The sequence below is a fragment of the Schistocerca serialis genome, chromosome 5 (assembly GCF_023864345.2).
Source record: "Schistocerca serialis cubense isolate TAMUIC-IGC-003099 chromosome 5, iqSchSeri2.2, whole genome shotgun sequence".
Taxonomy (NCBI): Eukaryota; Metazoa; Arthropoda; class Insecta; order Orthoptera; family Acrididae; genus Schistocerca; species Schistocerca serialis.
Window position 1 is genome coordinate 121,799,999 of NC_064642.1, and position 12,254 is coordinate 121,812,252.

General features: G+C 38.6%; 1 protein-coding gene across 1 annotated transcript in view; it reads right to left on the reverse strand.

The window, feature by feature from the left end:
- LOC126481787 (centrosomal protein of 78 kDa-like) overlaps nucleotides 1-3,452 on the reverse strand; it is a 220,826-nt gene extending 217,374 nt beyond the window's left edge. Inside the window, exons 1-2 of the mRNA XM_050105742.1 lie at nucleotides 3,372-3,452; nucleotides 2,440-2,686 (exon numbers count right to left, since the gene is read on the reverse strand). Of these exons, the coding sequence (XP_049961699.1) occupies nucleotides 2,440-2,686; nucleotides 3,372-3,452 (328 nt within the window). The remainder of the gene's footprint in view (nucleotides 1-2,439; nucleotides 2,687-3,371) is intronic.
- Between the last annotated feature and the right edge of the window lie 8,802 nt (nucleotides 3,453-12,254).

A 12,254-nucleotide genomic window follows, 5' to 3' on the forward strand; every position in this document is an offset into this window, starting at 1 on the left:
ATATTCTGAAGAATAACCTGTACAAAGTCCTGAAACTGCAAAAACTACTTTTTTTTAATAACATGTAGGTTTACCCATACTACAGAATATATTCAGACATATATACACACGGAAAACTAATTTAAATCGATATGCACCAAATACACTAAGTCTATATCTTCTCTTCTGTATTTTCAGCACTACACTTTGTTTGACTTTCCCTTTGTTCAGTAAATTTGCTTCCACATGAAAAAGCAATGGTTTTACGCCATTTATAACTTTACATTTACATCTGTTCTATGGATTTGCTTACAAGTACTGCTTCACCTTATACCGACATCCACATGATATGTTCCTTCCTGTTTTCCTTTATGCTAAGGGACACTGTTATAAAATAAGCTTCCTGCATCTGTAGAGTGCCTATCTGTCATTTTCAATCTTTTGCTCTACATTTGGTAATTTTCTCCAATTCTTTTGTTGTGGTCATGAACATCTCTGTTAAAAGATATTTCGCAACTTACCAGCAAAAGAAGTATTGTCTCACATATATACAAACTTGGCACAATTAATATTTTATATTCTTTGAATTTGTTTGTGCAGGATTCGCGTTAAGTTTTGCTATGCATCTGAGCTTCCTTTTGAAGTTTTAAAATTCTCTGAATGTGTAATCTGCTGCTCCTCCCCATATTGGTACACAGTACAAAATGTGTGGGAAGATAAGTCCATAGTATACTTCAGCAAGGTTTTCTATGTCTGCCATATAGTAATTTTCTTTTCTTTTTTTTTTTTTTTTTTTTTTTAAAAAAAATTAAGAACATATTTGCACTTGCGTTTGAACTGATCTTATCACTGTGGTTTTACCATGTCAGAAATTTGTCCATCTTTATTTCCAGAAACCTACTACAGTTCACTTCTTGTAAGTCTACATCCCCAATGCTCAGAATAAAGTCATCTGGGCTGTTTATTTCAAATTTTGCACACGCTGTTTTCTTCCTGCTGATAAATAAATTATTTTCTCTAAAATACCACTCTGCCATGTGCATGTAATCACTACCTCTCCTTTCCACATATTTTATTGAGTCACTACAAATTAGTAAAGTTGTATCATTAGTGTACATAATCATATTTCCATTTACTGCAGTCAGTATATAACTTATAAAAAAGAAAAAGAACAGAGGTTCTAGAGCTGAACCCTGAGCTACTCCACATTTTGCCTGCAGAACGTCATAGTAGACTTTTTTTCATCACACTAGTGTCCGTTTTCAAGAAATGTTTTTGTGATATGTGCAGCTTTTCCTCTTTAGCCATAGCAATCCAGTTTTTCTACAAGAATTGTAAGACACACATAATAAACAGCCTTTAAGGTTTAAGTACACGCTAGATACTTCCATTTGATGACCCAGGGCCTCAATGATATCGTAGTCTTAATGGATCTTCCTTTTCTAAATCTGTCTGTTCCATTCATGATGTTTTATTTCTCTATGAAGTTTATAATTCTATCTTTAACCACTGCTTCTACTATATTAGACAGAACAGTTGTGATTCTTACAGGTATTTAGTTTCCTTGAGCCCCTCCCCCCTCCCTCCCCCTTCAAATAGTGGCATTACCTCATTCATTTTTAAACATTTTGGGAGTGCTCCTTCCTTTGTTACAAAAATTTATCAGGAATGTCAGAGGCTTTGAAAGATATCTAGCATAGTGTTTTACCATTTTTTTCTGATATGCCATCCAGTCCCTCTATATTTTATTTTTTAGTGCACCAATTATTTTTGAAACTTTCAATATCACTAGTGTAAGATGGATACTGTTATGATTCGATTAAATAATAATGACAATCAGCGATATAAGTTGCCTCTAAGTACAAGCATTCAGATACAGAACATGCTGTGTGAGTTGCAACCAAGTGAGGGACAATGTATCAGTCACGTCCATGTATCTCCTGAATGTTTGCACTAATCGGAAATTGATACAATCTTCATACCAGTGTGAGACTTCTAGTCAGCAGTGTACCTCACTTGATTAGTTGCATAACTGAGATTGTAGCAACTAATGCCTACACTCTAGATAACTATGATGTGATCAACAGAAGGACGAAGTATCATTCACAAAACATTTCATCCCAGAGGTTATCATATCGGTCAATCAGTGAAGAATTACATCTTTATTGTGTCTGTGGAAATTTTAGAAAGAACTTGTGATATAATTTTCAACCAGACAAAATGAAAAAAGGAAGAAAACATTAAAAAAGAAATGAAGTGAAAGAGTAGGATTCAGGAAAAATAAATACAAGGGTTGTATAAGTTAACACAACTCCATATATTTTATTCCATTATTAAATAACTGCAGCAATTGAAAATGTGGTATGAGGAAACCACAATTGTGAACACTAAATTTCTGAAAGATAAAGCTTTTTAAGTCATGTAAAATTAAAGTGAATATTTAATCCAACAGATACATACCTCCCTTTTTCTCATAACGACTTCTTATAGCAACATAATGCAATGACCGGTCAGTGGCAATTGCCTCTATAATAGGAATCCATTCATCACACTTTATTCGATCAGTATAAAAATCAATGCTCTTTCTCCATGCATGTTCCTTAACATTACGAAGTGGCATCATCTTTCTCTTTCTACAGAGCTCATCATAAACAGAGAAGAAGTTTGAAGTAGAAATTTTTTTATCTGGGGCAGGGCCAACCATTTTCTGCATAGAAAAGAAAAAAACAAAAAATATGATTGTTGAAGAACTATGATTAATTTATTTTTAAAACATGTAACTTGAAGACGGAAGTCTGGGTAGGAAATGTTGAAACCAGTAAGCTAACATTACTGAAGTGGGTACATGCAATACAGTAGGCTATTTATTTCTATGCTCATTGTATTTTTTCAGTGAAATACACTGAAGAACTGATTTCATGCATTTCATTCATGATCTAAGTGGAAAGATATCAGTGTGGTTGGGTACAAAGAAATGTTAAAGTAAAATACTTCCAAAATAAATCCGTATAACAGTGGACATACTGGTATACATAAACAAAATATGGTAAAAATGCTGGTTTCAGAAAATATAACGATTTTTTAAAATGGCAAGAGGAAGACAAATTCTGAGAAAAAATGAAACTGTTTACAGATACATCAGTATGGTATCGTAGCGCACAGAGTCAAGGAATGGCAAATGGCTGCTCTCAGATCTGGGCATATACAGCTGGGGGATCTGTGCATATTATTACACAATTTAGAACGAATGCCAAACAGACGCCATATGCAATTATTGAAGGTTTCCACTTTTTATACTCAACTGACCACTACACAGATGAAATATCAAAATCACTACAGTTTAATATACTGGTCTGTTACAAGGAGCATCTTTTAACAACTACGGTACTAACTGTCTTTGTTGTTGCTCCATCATTGAAAATGTAAACGAACCGTAGTTTTGTTTTTACATATTCCACATCCTTGAGAATCATCTCATTAATGATCCAAAAATATATTTATTATTCAAATTAAAATTTCCGTCCGACCATCGACTACTGTTCTAGAGGAAATATTTTGCCCTGTCCTAAGAGGTATTTTGTTGTAACTAATGGTCCTACCCCCATGAACCATGGACCTTGCCGTTGGTGGGGAGGCTTGCGTGCCTCAGCGATACAGATGGCCGTACCGTATGTGCAACCACAACGGAGGGGTATCTGTTGAGAGGCCAGACAAACATGTGGTTCCTGAAGAGGGGCAGCACCCTATTCAGTAGTTGCAAGGGCAACAGTCTGGATGACTGACTGATCTGGCCTTGTAACACTAACCAAAACGGCCTTGCTGTGCTGGTACTGCGAACGGCTGAAAGCAAGGGGAAACTACAGCAGTAATTTTTCCCGAGGGCATGCAGCTTTACTGTATGGTTAAATGATGGTGGCGTCCTCTTGGGTAAAATATTCTGGAGGTCAAATAGTCCCCCGTTCGGATCTCCAGGCGGGGACTACTCAAGGGGACGCCGTTATCCGGAGAAAGAAAACTGGCGTTCTACGGATCGGAGCGTGGAATGTCAGATCGCTTAATCAGGCAGGTAGGTTAGAAAATTTAAAAAGGGACATGGATAGGTTGAAGTTAGATATAGTGGGAATTAGTGAAGTTCGGTGGCTGGAGGAACAAGACTTTTGGTCAGGTGAATACAGGGTTATAAATTCAAAATCAAATAGGGGTAATGCAGGAGTAGGTTTAATAATGAATAAAAAAATAGGGGTGCAGGTAAGCTACTACAAACAGCATAGTGAATGCATTATTGTGGCCAAGATAGACACAAAGCCCATGCCTACTACAGTAGTACAAGTTTATATGCCAAATAGCTCTGCAGATGATGAAGAAATTGATGAAATGTATGATGAGATAAAAGAAATTATTCAGGTAGTGAAGGGAGATGAAAATTTAATAGTCATGGGTGACTGGAATTCGAGAGTAGGAAAAGGGAGAGAAGGAAACATAGTGGGCGAATATGGATTGGGGGAGAGAAACGAAAGAGGAAGCCGCCTGGTAGAATTTTGCACAGAGCATAACTTAATCATAGCTAACACTTGGTTCAAGAATTATAAAAGAAGGTTGTATACATGGAGGAATCCTGGAGATACTAGAAGGCATCAGATAGATTATATAATGGTAAGACAGAGATTTAGGAACCAGGTTTTAAATTGTAAGACATTTCCAGGGGCAGATGTGGACTCTGACCACAATCTATTGGTTATGAACTGTACATTAAAACTGAAGAATTAAGGAGATAGGACTGGATAAACTGACTAAACCAGGGGTTGTACAGAGTTTCAGGAAGAGCATAAGGGAACAATTGACAGGAATGGGGGAAAGAAATACAGTAGAAGAAGAATGGGTAGCTCTGAGGGATGAAGTAGTGAAGGCAGCAGAGGATCAAGTAGGTAAAAAGACGAGGGCTAGTAGAGAGCCTTGGGTAACAGAAGAAATATTGAATTTAATTGATGAAAGGAGAAAATATAAAAATGCAGTAAATGAAGCAGGCAAAAAGGAATACAAACGTCTCAAAATGAGATCGACAGGAAGTGCAAAAGGGGGAGCAGGGATGGCTAGAGGACAAATGTAAGGGTGTAAAGGCGTATATCACTAGGGCTAAGATAGATACTGCCTACAGGAAAATTAAAGAGACCTTTGGAGAAAAGATAACCACTTGCATGAATATCAAGAGCTCAGATGGAAATCCAGTTCTAAGCAAAGAAGGGAAAGCAGAGAGGTGGAAGGAGTATATGGAGGGTCTATACAAGGGCGATGTACTTGAGGACAATATTATGGAAAAGGAAGGGGATGTAGATGAAGATGAAATGGGAGATACAATATTGCATGAAGAGTTTGACAGAGCACTGAAAGACCTGAGTTGAAACAAGGCCCCGGGAGTAGACAACATTCCATTGGAACTACTGACGGCCTTGGGAGAGCCAGTCCTGACAAAACTCTACCATCTGGTGAGCAAAATGTATGAGACAGGCAAAATACACTCAGACTTCAAGAAGAATATAATAATTCCAATCTCAAAGAAAGCAGGTGTTGACAGATGTGAAAATTACCGAACTGTCAGTTTAATAAGTCACAGCTGCAAAATACTAACGTGAATTCTTTACAGGCGAATGGAAAAACTGGTAGAAGCCGACCTCGGCTAAGATCAGTTTGGATTCCGCAGAAATGTTGGAACACGTGAGGCAATACTGACCCTACGACTTATCTTAGAAAATAGATTAAGGTAAGGCAAACCTACATTTTTAGCATTTGTAGAGTTAGAGAAAGCTTTTGACAATGTTGACTGGAATACTCTCTTTCAAATTCTAAAGGTGGCAGGGGTAAAATACAGGGAGCGAAAGGCTATTTACAATTTGTACAGAAATCAGATGGCAGTTATAAGAGTCGAGGGGCATGAAAGGGAAGCAGTGGTTGGGAAGGGAGAGAGACAGGGTTGTAGCCTGTCCCCGATGTTATTCAATCTGTATGTTGAGCAAGCAGTGAAGGAAACAAAAGAAAAATTCGGAGTAGGTGTTAAAATCCATGGAGAAGAAATAAAAACTTTGAGGTTCGCCGATGACATTGTAATTCTGTCAGAGACAGCAAAGGATTTGGAAGAGCAGTTGAACGGAATGGACAGTGTCTTGAAAGGAGGATATAAGATGAACATCAACAAAAGCAAAACGAGGATAATGGAATGTAGACGAATTAAGTCGGGTGATGCTGAGGGAATTAGATTAGGAAATGAGACACTTAAAGTAGTAAAGGAGTTTTGCTATGTGGGGAACAAAATAACTGACGATAGTCAAAGTAGAGAAGATATAAAATGTAGACTGACAATGGCAAGGAAAGCGTTTCTGAAGAAGAGGAATTTGTTAACATCGAGTATAGATTTAAGTGTCAGGAAGTCGTTTCTGAAAGTATTTGTATGGAGTGTAGCCATGTATGGAAGTGAAACATGGACAATAAATAGTTTGGACAAAAAGAGAGTAGAAGCTTTCGGAATGTGGTGCTACAGAAGAATGCTGAAGATTATATGGGTAGATCACATAACTAATGAGGACGTATTGAATAGAATTGGGGAGAAGAGGAGTTTGTGGCACAACTTGACAAGAAGAAGGGACCGATTGGTAGGACATGTTCTGAGGCATCAAGGTATCACAAATTTAGCATTGGAGGGCAGCATGGAGGGTAAAAATCGTAGAAGGAGACCAAGAGATGAATACACCAAGCAGATTCGGAAGGACGTAGGTTGCAGTAACTACTGGGAGATGAAGAAGCTTGCACAGGATAGAGTAGCATGGAGAGCTGCATCAAACCAGTCTCAGGACTGAAGACAACAACAACAACAAATGGTCGTCATAAAGAGCGAGACTCAAACTATAGCCTACACTACCCAACTACACGCATCTAAATACGATGAATCAATAGACAGCAACTTCAGATGTGTCTTCACATAGGTTTTGGAATCATAGTTAACTAAATTAAAAATTATTATTACTACTTTATTTTTATTTATTTATTTATTTTTGCTTCACTCTTGTTAGATTTTATTGCGTCAATCGTACTCTCTTTCTTGTATCATCGCTACGGAACCTCTTTCTTTCTTTCTTTGCAGTTACTTGCCAACAGCTGCAAGTCCTTTGACAATTCACAACGGCGAGGACACAAGTCTCAGAATCTGTGTTCAGACCTAGTTTTCAGTTGTTAAAAGCCATGGTCCAGTTTATTCTCACAGTACTCAAGTAACTATACTTTCATTGCGGTATAAATTCGTGGGAGTGAAAATGCAGAGATCAGGAGAAACTTTTGGTAACTGATATCACGTAACCTAAAACCTGTGTGTCGATAGGAAAATCATAAAATAGCACTAGCAAATCGACTTCGCTTTCAACAATATCGGTACTTTCGAATAATCTTCGAACGTAGTGCGTGTATGGCGTCAAATATAAAAAGAGAAGCCGTTGGCCCTTTACAACGCGAATGAGTTTTGATGAGTGGAATGTTAGCAAATCACAAGAAAAGGAGTTAAGCAGTAATCGAGTGGTGCGTACGTCAAATTCTTGACCATTTAGCGCCAAGCATTCGATTTTAACACGTCAATGTCTGATGACATTGGTGTGGCACGACTCTCGGTCGTAAGAACTTCCCCTTTTTTATGTCCATCATATTATAATACAGCTAAGAATGAATTTCATTTTTTCCCCTCTTTCTCAGGGAGCGACTCGTTGAATAAGTACCCATAGAGTGACAACAGATGACACTGTTAGTACTGTAATGGAACAGTTCGCAGAATATTTACGTAGAGTTCAGTCCTCTCCTTTTTTAGTATGCAGTGGAAAATGCTTAAGGAATTTAAAAACTGACACGTGCAGGTTCTTCTCATAATGGAAAAGGAGATATACCCTGCAGTTCTTCAAGACAGTGCATATGTAAGTACAAAGCTTTAAGTACAAAGCTTAACTCATCGAAGGTTTGTATGGAAGAGAGGAGACTGTGCTAAGAAATTGCATTAGAATCTTGTACTTTATACCAATTGTGTGCACACTTACCTGGAAATAACACTCAATTGCACTGTTGTTGGGAAGTTAGTGAATGGATCAATTGACGACTGGCCCTTTCTCGCCACCAGAAATATGGACGGCATGAAACATTTATTGTTTTCTTCGTACAACGAGGTACTAAATAAATGATCCTAATACAGTTAAAATATCCCACCCCCACAAATTAAAATGGGCTTAAACGCGCCATGTACTAATTTCTGTTATTCCCCTGTGGCTGAATTCTACCGGATATGGATAACTATGTAGAGTTTCAAAGAGAAGACAACTAGAAATAGCACTTTGATTTTTATACTGCTATTTCGTACAAAAACCACCAAGAAGTTCTATTTCCCTAAAGGCTGCAATTAATATGAAGATTTACGTCTCATATTTGTTGCAGTTATCTCATTCCTGGAAGCAACGGAACAAAATTTTTATTCGCTGACACATCCGACTTTCGACGGCACAAGATACCGGTACAGTTTAGCACCCCGCTGACAAACAGCAGTTGAATCTGTAAAAAATTAACATGTTTCACGATAGATTTTGGTACTGTGAATTATATGTTTTAGTCATTCTGTATTTTCTTAAGTGGTGTTTCATACAATTACCCAATTTATTATGTACGAACTATAAAGACATGCTATGAATAACGTCCTATGTTAATTGTTCTCCTGATAGACACGGTAGATGATTTTGTTTTTGTGAAATGCAGAATATTGCTTTGTGAAAGCGACAAACTTCTGCAGCTTTCGATTGCAGCATTAATGCAGCGATCGCAGTAGTAAGCAGCTACAGTATATTATATAGGACATGGGAACTGTAAGAAGTGTATAGGCTACGTTTTATTCGAAGCAAAACAAGTGAAATTTTTCCAGACCTTATCAACAACACTGCACTGACTACACTCCAGTGGCGGATCATTATGCTTAAATTTTGGGGAGGCTAGGGGGCATGTACTAGAAAATTCCCTTTTAATGAACGTATATCTAGCATTACTAACAACCACTACCACAACTACAGTGACGCAGAATAACATGGCCGATGTACGTGCAATCTGTAAGGCATGCGTGAGGGGAGTGGCTGTGGTGGGCTTGCGGGCAGGCGCTGTAGGGGAAATTCCGAGTGCTGGAGGGCAAGTGCCGTTTTAAACTCAAACGTAAGCTCACGTTTTTTTGTGCATATTAAGTGAAGCCCCTCTATGCTCACATTTGCTTGGTGACCATTCAGAAAGATCTACTGTCACCTCTGCTTTGCGTAGTATCTAGAAAGAATTGTGCTGAAAATGCAAAAAGCGGTGATTTATTTTCGTCTGGCTTATTACCGTTCGTAGCTTTCAGGGATGCGTCATGAACGGCGAATTTTGAGTCAAACCTACATTTCTCTTGTTACCATATTAAAATTTGCTTCTTTCGCCAAAACGCAGCTGAGTTTACACAGTTTCACCACATTAACATGTTATGCGGACGCAATTACGAGAGAATTCTGAAACCACAGTTTATTCAGTTTATTAAGTGAGGAACTGAGGAGAAAGTAAGGCCAATAACTTATGAAAACGCACACGCTCGGTACAAAAATAAACGTGTAATGGCTTCACTTACGCTGTTCCAAAACCCACAGCATTTCTCGTTTAACCAGCTATTAATGACCCTTAAAAATTATATTCTTTCATAGAAAAAGTGTGTAGTTAGTGGAATTACATGGTAGATAATGAAGTTTTAATGTAATAACCATATGGCCAGATTCTCCTCTTTGCGCGCCATCATTTGCCAAAATCTCATTTCGATATTTCAAACTGTTTACGAGATACGAGAGATTTATGAATATTTCATTCTGGCTTTATTGGGAGAGCGGTGTGCGACCACATGCCTCTCCGTATCCACCTCCAGTGATGCCTGTGGGTTGAGGATGAAACGGCGGCCGGTCGGTCCCGTTGGGCCTTCAAAGGCCTGTTTACTTTTAGTTTCTGGCTTTATTGCTGGCATGCGCGATCGTAAATGAGTATGCTACATTAGATAAATTTTCTCCAGATTGGTGACAGAAACCTCCACCCAAGTCTAAAGAAAGATTTCATATTTCAGCTAAATTTTACACGCAGCGACATATTATGTAGTATGCATCAAGCCCAAAATCATAGCGATCCCTGTTTTTCATTGCAAACTTTTTCGAATTTCTGGCAGAGTCGGTTTAAAAACAAATATCACGATAAATATGACTATTAACGAATTGATGGGCACATTTATCATGAAACTGACAATGAAGCTATAAGTAACCCAACAGTGAATTTTTGTACCGAATAGTTTTTGTAAAATCGTTTGAGGAAGACTGCAGGGTATGCGCCTCGAGTCAATTATCGCAGCGCGTAGCTGACCAGCCGAATGCGGACAGTGTCGGCCACTCCTTTCGAACAAACGAGTGAATTCATCCAGAGCTTTGGACGAAAACTGATCACTGTGCCTCGACCGCAATATCCTGTGCGGTTTCTATAATTACCATTAAGGCTAGGTGTCCAATGTATGCGTAAATATGCAAAAGACAGTCGTACGTTGCCGCGTCTCACGTTATCGCGTGAGAACAACGCGTCCTTTGCTCACGATGTCGTCCGACCAGTCGGCTTTTTGGTGATTGAGGTTGTCATGTATTTTTCCGATTTACTTTTTATAGACTCATTGGACACAGCATTTGTAGCAGGATAACAAAAATTAATTACAACAACGTTCACTCTGAGAGGCCGATCTCTCTCTCTGTCTTGTGTAAAAAGGACAGTTTCTTATTTTCAGTTTCAAGTTGTTTCTTATCGAAATTTATCTTCTGAATCTAACTTCTACATGGGCACCTGAAACTCTGTTCTTGTGATGCAGGCATTGCCTGGATTTCAGATCGTGAACATTGTCTCTTAATATCGTCTGTACCATCTAAAATCTAAATTATCTCCGTTATTGGTAAACTGCTCTTCACTACGATAGATTTCATTCGAGTCAACCTCATTATTCCCTATCTTCGTCATCAGAAGCAGAGCTTTGCGTTTTATCGTTAATGCTGCTTGGAGGGTAGTCTGTATTGAAGGTGTCCACCAGGAAGAACATCTCAGTAAAGAAAGGCCACTGTTCAGATGTAGAGTATCTTTGTCAGTTGTATTGTCGTTAGATTTTTCCCTTTCTCTCCAGAAACAATACTTCAGCCTTCGCCTTCTTTTCGTCAGTTCAGCAGCTGCGACAAAATGATTATACCATTGTGCTGTCTGGTACTTACGTCGCAGTACATGTACCTTGCAATCGGTTCGTCATTCCGAATTGTCGTTATTCATACCTTCTGTCCAATATTACAGTTTGGAAGAATCACTCACGAAACGTGGCTTGTGATAATTAATCTGCATCTACATCTATACTATGCAAACCACCGGAGGCGCAAGGCAGAGGTTACGTCCCGTTTTACGAGTTTATAGGTTTCCTTCCTATCCTATTCACGAATGGAGCGCAGAAAGAATGAGTGTTTGAATGTCTCCGTGCATGCAGTAATTATTCTAATCTTAGCCTCACGATCCCTATTAGTGTGATAGTGTAGGATTGATTCCTAGTCATCGTTTAAAACTGGTTCTTGAAACTTTGTTAATAGGCTTTCTCCAGATAGATTATATCTATCGTCAACAGTCTTCCAGTCCAGTTCCTTCAGTATGTCAGTGACACTCTCCCACAGATCAAACAAACCTATGATTATTTGTGCTGCCCTTCTCTGTATAAGTTCCATATGCCCCATTAGTCCTACTTCATATGGGTCCCACTCACTTTACCCATGACTGAACCTATGTGATTATTCCATTTCATATCCCTACAAAGTGTTGCACCTAGGTATTTATATGAATTGGCCGATTCCAACAGTGACTCATTTCTGAACATTTAAAACAAGTCGCCAATCTTTGCACCGCTTTGAAATCTTATCAAGGTCTGATTCAATATTTATGTAGCTTCTTTCATATATACACTCATGCTCATAAATTAAGGGTAATGCTGATGCATGGTGAAACAACGGTCTGGTGGGCGGTTTGCTGGTTTAAATCACCTCAGGGTATGGCCATGCAGTGTATTTGACCTGCGGTCATCGCATGGTGGTGCTGGCAGCAGTCCACATACGCAGACGTGTGTTGGTGCATGTCAGAGTACGGTGAAGCGAGTAAGTGTGCAGACGTTTTCAGACGTGCTAATGGTAACTGTGTGTTGA